At 45.3% G+C, this 16808-nt stretch overlaps 1 protein-coding gene across 1 annotated transcript in view; it reads left to right on the forward strand.

The window, feature by feature from the left end:
* The first annotated feature begins 216 nt into the window (after positions 1–216).
* DGLUCY (D-glutamate cyclase) overlaps positions 217–16808 on the forward strand; it is a 35295-nt gene continuing 18703 nt past the window's right edge. Inside the window, 6 exon segments of the mRNA XM_023546645.2 lie at positions 217–770; positions 7670–7744; positions 7747–7813; positions 9977–10175; positions 13699–13822; positions 14990–15112. Coding sequence (XP_023402413.2) covers positions 668–770; positions 7670–7744; positions 7747–7813; positions 9977–10175; positions 13699–13822; positions 14990–15112 — 691 coding nt within the window. The 5' untranslated portion in view covers positions 217–667.

A 16808-nucleotide genomic window follows, 5' to 3' on the forward strand; every position in this document is an offset into this window, starting at 1 on the left:
TAGGAGACATAAAGAAGAAAATACAAAATTCCTACTTTCTGGGGACCCAAATCTAAATAACACAAGTCAAAGGTAGACAGAAAATTGGCCTGGTGTTTCATTTGTCATTGCAAGTGGTATTCATTAATTCATCCATTTGATCATAAATATTTTTGGCACTTAGTATTTGGTAAGTGCTCTGGAGCCTATGGGAGAAGCCTAAGAAGAGTGTCCCTCCCTCAAGGCACTTGGGGTCACCCAGGGAGAGAGGAGGTTCAGAGCGAAGTAGAATATCAGGCCGTTGGTGACTCTGGGCCAAAATCGGCAGCGCAAAGAGTTCTGTGGAAGCAAATGGGCCCAGTGCAAGCCTATCAGCTGCTTCACAGGGGTGGCGGACACTGAGCTGGATTTTGAGAAATGGACAGGCCTTCAGGGAGGGGAGGGAGGACATTCCAGGCCAAGAGAAGGGTGTGAACAAAGGTCATGAAGCCTGAGGAATTTCTCATTAAAAACTGAGACAACTGGGGAAACCTGCTCAAGAGACACACTCCACCCCCTGGCCACTCACCCCACTCTCCCCTTCACCCCACCCAAAGCAGGGCCAGGACAGCTGGGAAGGGATTTCTAATTTGTCCCCTTCCCCTTCTTCCTTCACCCAGATTCTCTGCAGCCCATTCAAGGACATATAATGATCCTCACGCCCCACCTGAGGTCCCGCCTTCCCTCTGCCACAAGGAGCATCATTCTACAAAGGAAATCAAACACCAGAAGCATGTGTGGCCTGGCTGGGGGTGAGTGATGTTGGGTAATTAAGAAAGAATTCCCTTCATAGAGTAAGTTAATGGTGGTGAAACAATATGGTTAGACACGAGAATGGTGACAAAATGCAAAGAATGTAAACGTCATTGAACTGTACGTGTAGAAAATATCGAATGGGTGTATGTTTTGTTACGTATATTTTCACCAAAAACAAAATTGAAAAGAATTCCCTGGAAAGACCAACTGCACAGAGCGAGGAATTCTCGAGACTTCTAGCTTCCACATGGGAGATAGAAAGTAATAAAATGGTTAGTGCTGGTGACTACTTAACTTTCCAGGAGAAATGGTACCTTTGGCCAGGTTCAAAGCATGGGAACCTCATCAGACAGGTCTAATATCTTCCAGTTCTGCTTGGTCACCTCAGCTCAGTGGGAGAACTGCCAATGTTTGTTTTAAGCCATAGCTAATTGGGTTTTCTGCTTCCTACAGCTAAAAGGGAAGCCCTGGTGGTGTAGTGGTTAAGTGCTACCACTACTAACCAAAGGGTCAGCAGTTCAAATCCGCCAGGCTCTCCTTGGAAACCCTATGAGGCAGTTCTACTCTGTCCTATAGGGTTGCTATGGTTCAGAATTGACTTGATGGCACTGGGTTTGGTTTTATAGCTAAAAGCATTCTTAATTAATACTTGACCTTCATATTCTCCTGGGGCTCACAGCTACCATCTTCTGTGCTAAAACTTCATACAAAACCCTCATGATTCGCAACTCCATCTCTGAGATGAGCTCATGTCTGAGGCCGGGCTTGTGTTTCAAGCCTCAGATGATAAAAGGGATTTTCCCTCCTAGGAAAACTGTCCCCAGATTACACTGCATTTTAATATGATTTTGATTCAAGCCAAGTCTCCCTACCCTGAGCTGTTTTTTTTTCCCTGGATGGCACCTATTGTCCCACTGTTTCCCAGAGGGATACCCAAGCATCTAGAACATCCTGCAAGAGAAAACAGATATCAAATTTGTCACTGACCTAAGACACAGCAAAGTTTCACAATAAAAAAAAGTTTTTTCTGGTTACAATGGAAATGCCAAAGGGAAAACCACAGCACTGTTTAAAGTACTAGAGCAGAAAAATTTTCATCTAGTTTATTGATGTATCTGGCCTCTGTTGATATTTACAACAGGCCAACAGAGTTATCTATTGTTTGTACAATGAAGCACCTCCAAACTTAGTAGCTTAAGCCTGTAATTCTCAGAATTCTGCCCTTGAGGCTGGGCTTTGCTGGGTGGTTCTTCTGCTCAGGTGGTGTCTTTTGGGGTTAGAACAGTCATGATGGCTTCTTCATTCACGTGTCTAGACTGTCTACTGGGAAGGCTAGAACAGCTGGTACTGACCTAGAATCTCTCTTTCCATGTAGCCTTTCCAACAGTGATCACCAAACTTCTTTACATGTTGGCTCAGGGCTCCAAGAGAGTATTCCAAGAGGTCAAACCCTAATGTTCAAGTGCTTATCAAGCCTCTGCTTGCATGACACTTGCTAATGTCTCATTTGCAAAGCAAGTCACATGGCCAACACCAGCATTAATGGGGAGGGAGCTACACAAGGGCATGAATTCGGGGGGCATGGTTCATAGGGAACCACCAAGGTAACTGTTTACCATGGACCTATTATTAACTTCAGCAAACACTAACTTAACCTCAGGTTGACTATCATTTTTTCTCTGCTAGCTTTCTGACTGTCAGTTCTATTAGTGTCTTATGCTGATAAATAGCCACAGTAATATATCAACAATGCCAACATTTTACATATTTGTGCCAAATGACTTCTCACAGACCAATCTCTGATCCTGTACCACAATTTAGCATGGACTTTGGAATCAAACTCTAGCTCCGCTGCTCAATGTCTTTATGGCCTTAATTTTCTTTACCTCCCTGAACCTCAGTTTCCTTGGCTAAAACATGGAGAGAATAATAGTACCCACCTCATATAACTGTTGTGAAGAATATATGAGAAGATATAGGTAAAGGACTAGCACAGACTATGTACTCAAATAAATGTTTTTTTGCTCTATTATTTTGCCCCTAGCCCTATCTTCTCGTCTTAGAGACAGAGCTGTGGGTTATGAGGTATACTGAACGAAGTTCTAGCACAGAAGATAGTACCCAGTAGCTGTGGATCCCAAAAGAATACAAAGGACAAGTATTAATTAAGAATGCTTTGAGCTATAGGTAACAGAAAATCCAATTAACGGTGGCTCAAACAAATATGTGTTTATTTTTCTCACATAATAAGACGTCTGAAGGTGGGCATCTGCTAGTTCAGTGGTCAAAGACAGCACGTCTGTGATTCTCTTGGCCTTTCCTCCATGGTTATAAGATGGTTGCCCTGCCAGCTCCATTATCACACCTACTTTCAAGGAAAGGAGGGGGGAAGGGAAAGCCACATTGTCCTTTTTACTTGGAATGGAATAGCCTTCCTAGAAGTCCTGTCATACTTCTGCTTATGTTTCATTGGGCAGAACTTGTCATGTGGCTCCCCCTAGCTGCAAGGGAGTTGGGAAAGTAAGTAGCTTCTTCAGTCTCTCTAGAGATGGCCAAGGAAGAAGGGGGTTGGAAACGGTTGATAGGTTAGCTAACCAGCAGGGGCTGCCACAGCCTGCTGCTTATGGGCCAGGCTGCAGTGAAAGCTCCTTTTGGCCCAGATGAGGACCCTGTGATGAGGTGATTCCCTAGACAGCTACTTGCTAGAACCTCAGGAAGTAATAAAGTGAAGTGGCCATGGGCTGAAACCCTGAAGTCAGACAGCCTGGGTTTGAATCCCAGCTTTGCTCCTGACCAGCTATGCAGCCTTGGGAAACTGCGTGACCTCCCTCAGCCTTAGGCTCCTCATCTATACAATGAAGTAGCGATAGAATCTTCCCTATGGAACTATCAGGAGAAGTAACTGAGCTAACATCAGCCAAGTACTCAGCACAGCGCGTGGTGCAAAACAGGAACTCCGTCTATGCCAGCCACTGTGTTTGAAGGCTCAGTGAGAAAAGAAGCTCACTTTACCCAATGGCTGGAAAATCCAGTGTAGGACTATGCCTTCTGGGGCTTTAAATCAGATTTTTTTTTTTTAAAAAGTTACCATCAAGTCAACTCTGACTCAGGGCGAACTTATGGGTGTGTTAGAGTAGAACTATGTCCCATAGGGTTTTCAGTGGCTGGTTTTTTCAGAAGTAGATTACCAGGCCTTTCTTCTTTTTTTACTTTTATTATGATTTAAGTGAAACTTTACACAGCGAATTACTCATTAAACAATTAATACATAATTTGTTTTGTGGCATTGGTTGCCAACCCTGTGATGTGTCAACACTCTCCCCTTTTCCACCTCAGTTTCCCTGTTTCTATTAGTCTTTTTCTGTCCTTTCCTGCCTTCTTGTCTTTGCTTGTGGGCTGGTGTGCCTGTTGAACTATGAAGCATGTCCCTCACGTGTGTTATTATTAGCCCTAGAGACCTGTCTCATCTTTGGCTGAAGGGTAAACCTCAGGAATGACTTCAGTACTGAGCTAAAAGGGTGTCCAGGGGCTATACTCTCGGGGTTTCTACCAGGCCTTTCCTCTGAAGTATCTCTGGGTGGACTTGAACCTCCAACCTTCAGTTAGCAGCTGAGTGTATTAACTGTTTGTATCACACAAAAACAAACAGGGACTCCTTAAATCAGACTTGAAACATTAAAAAGTGAGTTTTTTTTTTCCCTCGTCATTAAGTTAAAAAAAAAACCTCAGGCTTCTCTGCTAAAAGGGCTCAGAGGGATCCCTTCATCTGTCTCCACAAAAAGAAAGTGTCGTGGCTTTAGATGGAGCCCAAGGGACCCAGGGGATGGGTGAATCACATTGACAATAAAATACCTCACCCTGGTGCAACTGCTGCTGCTCCAAAGAGCCACTTGAGGCCTTTATTCTGTGTCCTGTTACTAATATAGATGAGTCAGGGACTTTCCTGTGACCAGCAGGTACCCTTCATTAAAGAAGAAACAAAGAAGCTTTGTACACATAACGCTTTCCTGATCTACTGTATTAAAAATCCAATTTGTTCCCACAACAGGCTTTGGAGAAAGGGGGGTGGGGGTGAGGAATAGTAGGCCTTGACTGGTTGTATTCCCTTCCACCTGACTCTAGATTATTTTTGGAGCCACACTGGGCTTACTTAAGATGTGTGGTCAGCTTCCTCGGGCTTCAGCACCTGTGGGTGTCCCGTTTGTCCTCATTTTGAAGGTTTCTTTGTGGCATGATCTGCAGGCACTTCAGAGTTTGAGATAATGAGTTCCAGGTCCACTGGGAAGAGTAGGATCTGGTCCTGGCCTTTTCCTAGTGGACGGTAACATCTGCTCCATTCCACAGTCCCCAAGGAGGAAGGGGCCGTAGGTGGTGGTGGACTCACCCTAGGGAGACCCAGTGCCCCAGTCCAGTGGATATGGTGAGCTAATGACGTGAGAAGGACTCAGGGCTCATCTGTCTCAGGTTTTGAAACTTGGCTGGATCACCCACCGGCAGTGCAACCCTGGGAAAGTGACTTCACCTCTCTGAGCTGTATTTTCCTCATCTTTAAAATACGAATGGTTACGTGTATAAATGACTTAGCACAGAGAGCCTGGAGTATGAGAAGTGCTCAGTAAATATTAGCTAACAATGTTAGTGCAGGAAAGAAAGCCCACATGTTGACAGAGCAAATCTGCCATAATTAGAATTGTCATCCAGGTTATTTCTCCAAAAGGGTATAATTCTATTTTCCTTTGGGATATCCTTTTTAAAGGAAATGGTACCCCACCCTACTTTTTTTGAAACATATCTTTTCTTGTTTATTTTTTCTCCAATTACAGAAACTATACAAGTTTACTGTAGAAATTTTAGAATACTGAGGAAAGCTCAAAGAAGAAAATGAAAATCACCCATAGTCCTGTCACCTAGAGATAACCATGATTAACATGTAGATGTATTTCCTTCTAGCCCTTTCTCTCATCAATTTTATGAATTATGCTAAACACACTATTTTGTTGCCTGGTATTGTTCCTTTAATGATACGTCATGAATATCTTTTAATATCATTAAATATTTCTTCTGTGCCGTATTTTAGAGGTCTATGCAGGATTTCAACACCTGTTACTTAAACACCTATGTGTTAGGTAATTTACATACAATAACCCACTGAATTCCTTTGATTAAAATGACTAAGGCTATTTTATAGATGAGAAAGCTGAGGCAGAGCAATGTAAAGCCACTGTCCAGGATCACAGAACTGGTCAGAGGCAGAATCAGGATTTGAACCCAGGTCTGTTTGCCTCCAAGGCCAAAGAACTTCATGTTTCAGAGGGCTGCTGGTTGCCACCAGAGAAGGCTGTGGGTGTGAGTGAGGGTCTTTCTCTATAGCTCTGTCGTTGTTGTGTGCCGTTGAGTCAATTCTGACTCATAGTGACCCTATAGGACAGAGTAGAACTACTGTATAGGGTTTCCAAGGCTGTAACCTTTATGGAAGGAGCCCTGGTAGCACAGTGGTTAAATGCATGGCTGCTGACCCAAAGGTCGGTCGTTCAAACCCACCAGCTGCTTCACAGGACAATGTTGCTGCAGTCTGCTTCCATAAAGATTTCAGCCTTGGAAGCTCTATGGGGCAGTTCTACTCTGTCCTATAGGGTCACTATGAGTTGAAATTGACTCAACAGCAGCAGGTAATTTTTACAGAAACAGATCGCCAGGTCTTTTCTCCTGTGGAGTGGCTGGTGGGTTTGAACTGCCAAACTTTCGGTGGTGAGAGTATAAATTGGTACAACCAGCTTGGATAATTGCAGGCTTTAGCTACAAAATCTGAACATACATGTTCATTCACATACCCTATGGCCCTAGGTATATGCCCAAAAGAAATGTATACATATGATCATGATTGAATTGTGTCCCCCAAAAACATGTGTCAACTTGGTTAGGCCATGATTCCCAGTATTGTGTGGTTGTCCTCTATTTTCCGATTGTAATTTTACATTAAAGAGGATTAGGATGGTATTGTTACACCCTTAATAAGGTCACATGTCCCTGATCCAATGTAAAGGGAGTTTCCCTAGGGTGTGGCCTGTACCACCTTTTATCTTACAAGAGATAACAGGAAAGGGAAGCAAGCAGAGAGTTGGGAACCTCATACCACCAAGAAAGAAGCACCAGGAGCAGAGTGCGTCCTTTGAACCCAGGGTTCCTGTACGGAAAAGCTCCTAGTCCAAGAGAAGATTGATGAGAAGGACCTTTCTCCAGAGCCGTCAGAGAGAGAAAGCCTTCCCCTAGAGCTGGCGCCCTGAATTTGGACTTCTGGTCTACTAGTCTGTGAGAGAATAAATTTCTCTTTGTTGAAGTCATCCACTTGTGGTATTTCTGTTAAAGCAGCACTAGATGACTAAGGAACATATGAACCTCCAAAGTACAGGTACTAAAATGTTTGTGGCAGCACTCTTCGTAACAGCCCCAGATTGGAGACTACTCAAGTGTCCATCAGCAATAGATTGAGTAAATATACCATGATATATTCATGAAATGGAAAGAAATCAATTATCGTTAAATGCAACAATGGATGGATCTCACAAACATACTGCTCAGTGAAAGAAGCAAGACTCCAAAGACACGTAGTGTATGATTCTATTCTATGAAGTCCAATGACATGCCAAAGTTATCTGTGATGTTAGAAGGCAGGCTTGTGGTTTCCCTAGAAGGGGGAATTGACGACTAGAAGGGGCACATTTCTGGGATGCTGATAATGTTGTGTTTCTTGATCTGGGTGCTGGTTATGTGGGTGTATTTACTCCGTGAATATTTACCAAGCTGTACACTTAGGATATTTGTATCTTCCTATATAAAAAGTTAAAAGTCTGCCTAGATGGCACTATGACCTTGTCCCTTCTCTCACCAAACCCAGGGCCCCAAACAACCAGCATGGTAGTCCTGAACAGGTCCCTGGCCCCAGCTTTTGACAGTTTCTGCCAGGCCAACAGTCCCTGCTGGGCAGAAGTGAGCCCAGCAAATGGATATTGCCTGCCCTGGGAGCTGCCTCAGATACCAGGTAAAAAGCCTGGGTTACAGGGGTTAAGGCTGGTAGGTGGCCAGGTGCAGTAGCTGAGTATCTCTGTCATCAGGGACCTGTCTGTCCCAACTCGGGGACCCCACACTGCCTGGCATGAGGCCTCACTCATGATTGTTGCTCAGGAAAGAGCTGCCCTTCCATCTTGCTCACTCCTACCCTAGCCCCTGCCCCTGCCCCGGTCCCCAGTAAAATCTTTGGAACCACTGAGAAAGTCCACCTTCGGGGAAATCCCATTGGCAATGCCACCCATGCACTTAATCACCCAAGCCAGACACCTGCCGCCTCAGGATTAGGAAGAAAGTACATACATCTGTAGTCCCAACACCCAGAGACAGACATTACTATTGTGTTTGTTCTCCCCGGATTTTGAGAACGTAACATATCAAATAAATAGCTGTCATATAGTTTCCTAGGGCTTCAGTAACAAAATAGCACACAGTGGCTTTAAAAAACAGACATGTATTGACTCACAGTTCTGGAGGCTGGAAGTTCAAATCAGGGTATCGGCCATGACGGTTCCTTCTGAGGGTTCTGTTCCCTGCCTCCCTCTGAGCTTCTAGTGGCCGCCAGCAATCCTTGGCCTTCTTTGCTGCTTGTAGATGCCTTCACATGGTGTCTTCTCGCTGGGTGTGGCTGTCTTCATGTCTGTTCTCCCCCTTTAAAAAATACCATTCAGAAGAGATTAGGATTAGGACCCACCCTACACCCTACTCCAGTATGACCTCATTTAACTGAATGATAACAAAAGGAAGACTGAACAAGGTCATGTTCACAGGTAGAGGTGTCAGAACTTCAGCATATCTCTTTCGGGGGTCACAATTCATTCCATAACAATGGTCCTACTGATTCTGCTTCCTAATGCCTCTCCAGAGGGTCCACACTTCTCCCACCATCCTAGCTCAGGCTGACATCTTCTCTCCTCTAGACGATGACATCTTAACTAGTCTCCCTGCCCCAGGCTCACTCCCAACCCCCCACCCCCCACCCCCCACCTTCTACTCTCCCACCAGAGTAACTTTTTCTATCTTTAAATATGATTGTGTCACTCTTATATTTAAAATTGCTCAGTACCTCCCTGTGCCTTATACCTTAGCCTAATGTCAAGGCCTGTGGTTACCTGTCCCCTGCTCAGGTTCTCCCCCCTGCCCCACCCTAGTCATTCCCAGTGCTCTCCCCAGACACGAAACTGTCCAAGAACATTCTGCCTGTACCCATTTGTAGACTCCAGAGAAGGGAAAGTCCTTTGGAGACCCCACCTGGGCCCAAGGCTGGGTCCTTTATGTTTTTCCCTAGTGTGCCCCATCACTACCAACCTGGAGTCCCCTAGAGAAGACCCTTCAATGTTCCAGGGTGTTTAATGCCTCCATGCTTTTTCTATCCTGTTCCCTCTGCCTAGGATGTGCTTTTGTCCTTGTTGACCTGATGAACTCCTATCCATCCTTCAAGACCCAGCTCCAGTGTCTCCTCTTTTGTGAGGGAGAATGGACTTCTCATTCCTTTGTGTGCTACTCTATTTAGACTGTTAACACTTACTACTCTGTATTGAAGCATCTGTCTTCAGTGCTGTCCCACCTACTGCCGTAGGGTTGCAAGCTCTGTAAGGGTTGGGGTGGTACCCTCTCCATCACTGTAGCCCCATCACCAGCATGTGCCTGGCAGGGCTCAGTGAATGATTCTGGAGCAAATGAGGAGCAGACTTGTAATCAAAGAAGCCTTGCAGCCTCACAGAAGCATTTCCCTAAGGAAGGAAAGGCCCCACCAACGGGTATCACCGAGGGATTCCTCGAGACACCTGTCCTTTGTCCCGTTTAGTCTGCCAATCCCCCCTTGAAGGTAGAGAGGGCACCATTGGTTTTTCTTGGTGGTTTGGCTGGTCTCAGGTTGAGGTTAGAAGAAATATAATGGGGATGGGAGCAAGAACTACATTACATATATGCTGATCTGATAGTCTTCAATCTGGTAAATTTGGAAGGATGCCCCCAAGACTCCCTGCTCAAAACTATGTCCCCAAGCTCAGTGCCAGTGCCTGAAATCTCAGCACTAGATGTCCTCCTCCCTTTCTCTCCAGTCCTTTTAAAAAATATATCATTAGGGGCCATATTGAGAGTCCGGGGACCTGAGAGTTTTCCCTGGTATTTCCAGGACAGGCTGTCCCCAATTCTGGAAATACGAGTTTGGTATCTGCATGGGCAGCCTGGCCTCGCTGGAGGAGTACTCACAGCAGCCAAAGGACATGGTGGCCTTTGTCCTGGGCTGCAGTTTCTCCCCAGAAGAGGCCTTGAAGGAGGCAGGGCTCCCCAGCAGAGACTCAGGAGGTCATGGCTATGGCAGTGCATACAAGGTAGGGGACATGAGCCACCAGGGCAGAATACCCTGGAAATGGGGATCAACTTGTATTTTCCTGTGACGGGAAAGAACTGGCACAGGAGACAGAAGACCTCAGCTCAGGCCCCAGCTCAGCCACTTTCCAGCTGTGCAACCCAGGCCAAGCTGCTAACCTCTCTGAGCTTTCCTCATCTGGAAAAGGGGGCTACAGCCTCTGCCCCTCCCACCTCTGGGACTGTGTGAGCACCCAGGGTGAAGCACTTGGTGACCCCAAAAGTGGGATTTGAGCCCCTCGTGATAGAGCATTTAGGCTGTGTGAACCAAACTTCTGTATCATTTGTGGTTCTTATAACTTAGGGCCTCTCAGTGAAATCTTCAAAAACTCTCCCTGGCTGGGGTGAGCATTTCCTCAGAGACAATGTATCAGGCTCTGCAAGTATTCTGGGGTTCGTGGCAGAGCCCCTGCCAGGCCTTTCATGACTGCTTTATGTCTCTGTCAGGAAACCTGGGTCATGTTCTGGACTGCTGGTGGTCACAGACGCCACACAGCCACCTCACCTGGGGCCACCAAGATGAGGTGCTGCCTCTCTGCTGGTACTCTGAGGGTTTATTCCAGCCATTCCTTGTCCAGTTGAGAGAACTAGGCTCCCTGACCCCACCAGCCCCTAGGTTCATGGACATTTTTTGTAAAGTCTGAGAATTTACTCTGCTTATAAACAGCCGGCCCTCCAGGTCTATTTATGGAAGACTCAGACAAAAGATTTAATCTCAGACCCAGGACATTTATTAAAACTTGCCTGTTCTAGGCTCTTAACAGAGAGGCTGAGTGGCCTTTGATCAAAAACAAGGCTGCCCACAGCATGGTCCTTTCATGTGGGAAGTGTGTGTCTAGTGGTTTTCTAGAAGCTGGGGTGTGGTGGCTGAACAGCCACTGCTGGCTGGGACCCAGGCCAGGCTCCAGCCCTAGAACACACCATCATTTATAGCTTGTAGGGGCTGGGAGGGCCTGCTGGCTCATCACGAGCCTCTCATTTTAGTTGAGGAAACTGAGGCCTAGAGAGAGAAAGGGTCTTGCCCAAGTCACAAAGCCAGACTGGAACACAGGCTCCTGGCTCCACCAAAAAAAAAGTCAATAATAAGAGTTGTGAAGATTGAATGATGCTCATCCCTGCCCACCCTAAATGCTCAATACAGTCAATGTCTCCACAGCACCACACCTCACTGTCCCCAGTGGTTACCACGCAGCCTTCTGTTAAATGTTGATGACTCTGCCCATTTGTTCCTGGAAGGAATGGCCAGGCAGCCATCTTGCATTCAGCTGGGGGCTTTGAGGGAATAAAGCCATCAAGGCTTTATTATTTTAATAATAATACTGCTAATATATTAATTGTATTGAAATATTGGTAATTATATTATATAATGTATAAAATATATTGTCTTAATATACAATGTTCTTATATATTATTATGTATATATTATATAATAATGGAAACCCTGGTAGCATAGTGGTTAAGAGCTATGGCTGCTAACCAAAAGGTCAGCAGTTCTAATCCACTAGGCGTTCCTTGGAAACCCTGTGGAGCAGTCCTACTCTGTCCTATAGGGTCGCTATGAGTCAGAATCGACTTGACAGCAGTGGGGTTTATTATATAATAATAATAATAGTTTCCAAGGAGTGCCTGGTGGATTCAAACTGCCGACCTTTTGGGTATCAGCCGTAGCACTTAGCCACTACACTACCAAGATTTCCCTTTAAAATACAGCATTAATAATATTATATTATTATGTAATTATATTAATAACACAATATCATTGTTGTTAGGTGCCATCAAGTCAATTTTTGACTTACAGTGACCCATGTGACAGAGTAGGACTGCCCCAAAGGGTTATCTAGCCTGTAATCTTTATAGAAGAAGATTGCCAAGGCTTTTCTCCTGAGGAGCCACTGGGTGAGTTCAAACCACCAACCTTCGGGTTAGCAGCCAAGCGTTTAACTGTGGCACCACCAGGGCTCCTTAATATAATATTAATGATACAATATTATTATTATATAATGATGTAATATTCTTATTTAATGAGATATTATTATGTAATTATATTAATGATATTATGTAATGACATTAGTGATATGTCATCAATAATATTACTGTATTTTTACACAAATAACGTGCACCTTCTACTTTTGTTTGCCATCCACTCCCTCCCCCGTGAGGTATTTTCATAATCACCACTATGCCAATTTCTTTTACAAGTTGCTATAAAAAAATTGACATAGCGCACTTACAAAAATACCTCGTGGGGGGCAGGGAGCAGCTAGCAAACAAACACAGAAGGCGCACATTACAGTAATAATATAATACTGTTGTGTAAGATATTAATGGTATAATATTGCTATGTGACAATACTAATAATACTGCCTCCTCAGCCTCAGGGAGCACTGCCCGTCTCCCCTGAGTGTCCCTGGCATGTGCCCTCTTTCAGTGCTGGTGCCCAGACACCGAGCTGGCAGGCACATGCTGGTTTCATCCTGGTGCCAGGATGGTTACTGCAAGTCCTTCAGGCAGCAGCCAAGACTGTCCCAGTGGATTATAATCCTGGCCGTGTCCTAAAACTTTGGTAAGCCCCATCTCAGGGACCAGAAACTATTCAGGAAAACAAACAAACAAACATGCCAGTGAAAGTCAAGGCAGTCACCCTGGGCCACTTCTACAGAGGCAGGAGGAGTGACGCTGGGCTAAGTGCCGGTCTGGGATCAGACCTCTCTCCCTTCGTGGATACCGGAGCAGAGAAGGCACCAGGTCCTCCCACTGCCCTGGTTCCCTCTGCCTCCGATTCTGCCAGAGGCTCTTCACCTCTGGCCCCAGGCCCTTTGAAGTCCAGAGATAATACTCAGAGGGTCCGTGAAATTGGACGGGAAAAAAATTACAATCTGATTTTCATAGCCTCTAACTGAGATTTGGCATTCCCTTAATAATGACTGCAAGGAGCAAACTTCAGGAGTATTAGCAGACCCTGTGAGGTTGTGGCTGCCAGAAGAAAAACCACAGATATTTTCCTATCACCTTACAGTTGTTCCAGATATCTCAAAAATATCCTTTATACTGATGACTACTTCAAAATAACCAAGGTTATTATTGGAGCTACTGTTTTGTTCCCTAAACCGTTAGTGCAGAAATACATACATCTCTATATCACATTTTGTCATAACTTGCTAACTGCACTTGCAGGGTAACTGGTTTCCTTTGTAATCTTAGGCATTTCCTTTTTTACGTTTAAAAGCATTACCTTGAGCAGGTTTCCATAGCTTCACCAGATTGCCAAAGGGGTCCATGGCACACCAAAAAAGTCACAACTCCCGGTTTTACACCAATAATTATTAGCAAACTTCCCAATTTCAACTTAAGATAGAAGTTATGCTCTCATAGCGGCTACTGAGACCTCCCCCTTCATTCCGCTGCCTGCAACCTTGGTGCTCAGGGCTTGAAACGGTGCTAATTCCATTTTTTTTTTTTTCTTTTTTACTTAATTTTTTTGGTCAGATAACAGTGCCTTGCTCCACCACTGCTGGCTTTTGCTGCCCTCTGATGGTTACAGTGAGGCCTGTCCCCAAGGACAAGCTGGAAAAGCTGATGCAGGCCAGTTGCTCCATTGCTGGGGCGGGGGGTGGGGGGCAGTGAGCATGGACAACCCATTCACATTGGCCACCCAGCTCAGTGACCACTCTCTTTCCTGATCTAGATAGCCTTGCCTGGACTTGCACCTGAGAAGCGGACAGGAGCTTGCTATGTTCCTGGGCTGTCACGGCTTGTCCTCATCTCTCCCAGGGGTCTTGGGGCTGAAGGCACCAGACAAGGCTAGTGACTTGCAGCAGCAACAGGGCTGGGCCTTACAGATTTAAAGATACTGACTTTGGCAGAACTAGCTATCTTTACCCATTAGCGGTCTGTGAACTTCAAGTGAACCTGGGGTGGGGGGAGCAGGTGGTGGAGGGTGATGGCAGGGCTCTCTGCCCTGAGACTTGAACTCAAAGTCACCTTCAACTGGGCTGCTGTCCAGTGGCCTATTTGCACAGGAGAAAGCTTTGTCCCAGTGCTAATTCAGACTGAAACCCACGGAACCCAGTGCATTAGCTCAATCTGAGGGTAAGTAGGCAGATCCAGGAATGAAAATCTGAAGCTGCCCAAGCCTCGTGGAGGCTCTCAGAAGGCCTGGTAAGAGCTTGGGGTTGGGTCTCAGGAGGAGGCCAGAGTCCACTGTTATTGAACTGGCACAACTGTGTAACAAACAAAATCTTGAATTTTATAAAAATAGAATCAGCACTTCCTACCTTCATCATGTGGAGGTGATCTCAGGCACACCCAACAACAACGTGTCTGCTGAATTGTATGGTTATTGGGGATGGGTTGGGCCCAGCACATTCCTCTTTGCCGTGCTCATCAGGTTTAGGGATGCTGTTGGTGACAAATATTAGAATTTGGATCTGTGGAGTGTGATTCAGTCTGTCTCCAGGTAAACTCACAAATGTTGCCTTTGTTAGCTATTTGTACAGTGAAGGTGTTGGGCTGAATGGACCTCATGTCATGGGAGCCTGAGATTCTGTATTCTGAGACAGTACCATCCAGACTGGATTGTAAGACATCAAGTGACCTGGATCATTAAGGTCTCAATTCTTTTTTCCTTCTCCTCCATCTCAGATATCATTTAATATTATCCTATGGCTAGCGTTCCTTTTGGAGAAACAACCACGAACATCTACTCAATGTCTTCTGCTGGGATGGTACCTGCCAGTGCAGGACCCAGCTAAATTATGTTTTTTTTTTCCATCTGCAGACCTGCTGGGAATCAAAGATCTTTCCCAGCCTGCCTACGGGGACATTGTGGTGTGTCAGCCAGGGGATGTCCCAGTGTTCTGGCCTTCTCAGCTGACCAGTCTCGAAGCTGTCAGCAGCTGCAGTATGTTTGGGCATGGGGTGGGAGGGAGGACAATTCTTTTGACCTCAGGTGGGCTCTGATGATTCTTAAAAGCATAGGCTTATAGTACATAATCAGGAGGGACCAATCCCTGGAGAAGGACATCATGCTTGGTAAAGTAGAGGGTCAGCAAAAAAGAGGAAGGCCCTCAACGAGATGGCTTGACACAGTGGCTGCAACAATGGGCTCAAACAGCAACAATTGTGAGGATGGCGCAGGACCAGGCAGCGTTTTGTTCTGTTCTACATGGGGTCACTAGGAGTCAAAACCGACTTGATGGCACCTAACAACAATAACAGTACAAGCATTAAAAAAAAAAAAAGTAATAAAACAAAAACCATAGGCCTACAGCCCACAGCTAAACTCTCTCTGGCTTCCTTATTGAACCCCAGATCTTGGTCTCCTCAGCAACGTAACATGCCTTTCATCTCAAACATGCTTTGATTAAATTTATCTCTATCTGCTGAAGCTTTATAGCCCATTTTAACAGAAGAGCCAACCTTTAGCTTGACCTTTGGAGACATTTTGGAGGTTGATGGGGTTTTAAAAGCAAAGGTGGAGCCAAGAAATACAACTAAACCAACCATTTCAAATGGTATTTGCAAGGTGATTGAAAGTGATTCTGTTACTTAAAAAAAAAAAGTTTCCATTGAGTCAGTTTCAACTCAATGCGACGCCATGTATGTCAGGGTAGAGCTGTGCTCCACAGGGTTTCTAATGGCTGATTTTTCGGAAGTACAGGTAGTCCCCCAACTTACAGTGGGGATCCGTTCTGACGACTCCGTTGTAAGTCTGTTCTGACATAAGCCGAATACCCCTTTTTCTTTCTTAGTTTTCATTATTGCCTTTTATTATCAGTATCTTCATAAATCTGACCTTTGAACATCTACCAGAGTGAATGTGAGAATAACAACAGCAGCTGCAACACTGTGTGTAGTACATATTACTAACAATAAGACGTACCAAAAAAAAAAAAGGTTGTAAGTGCAATTTGTTGTAACTCAAACATGTCAGTCTACTGACTACCGGTAGATTGCCAGGGCTTTCTTCCGAGGCACATCTGGGTGGACTTGAAACCCCAACCTTTCAGTTAGCAGTCAAGCACATTAACCTTTGCACCACCCAAACCCAAACCAAACCCTGCGCCGTGGAGTCAATTCTGACTCATGCCATCCTCATGTGTTACAGACTAGAACTGAGCTCCACAGGGTTTTCTGGGCTGTAATCATTACAGAAGCAGATCTCCAGGCTGTTCTTCCGTGGTGCTGCTGGGTGGGTTCGAACTGCCAAACTTTCGGTTAGTAACTCAGTGCAAACCATTTGGACCACCCTGGGACTCCAATGTTGTTACTACCTTTTTTCAAAGACCCATAGTGATATTACAACGAGGAGACACATGAGGGCGCCCTAAGTAGCTCACAGCACGATGTGAATGTGATACCTACTGCCGTGTGGTCGATTCCGACTTGTAGCGACTCTATAGGACAAAGTACAACTGCCCCCACAGGTTTTCCAAAGCTATAAATCTTTACAGAAGCAGACTGCCACATCTTTCTCCTGTGGAGTGGCTGGTGGGTTCGAACGACAGAACTTTGGGTTAGCAGCTGAGCACTTTAACCACTGCACCACCAAGGCCCCGTCATGGATGTGATAGAAACATCAAAAAAAAAAATTGCAT

The sequence above is a fragment of the Loxodonta africana genome, chromosome 10 (assembly GCF_030014295.1).
Source record: "Loxodonta africana isolate mLoxAfr1 chromosome 10, mLoxAfr1.hap2, whole genome shotgun sequence".
In the NCBI taxonomy this organism is placed as follows: domain Eukaryota; kingdom Metazoa; phylum Chordata; class Mammalia; order Proboscidea; family Elephantidae; genus Loxodonta; species Loxodonta africana.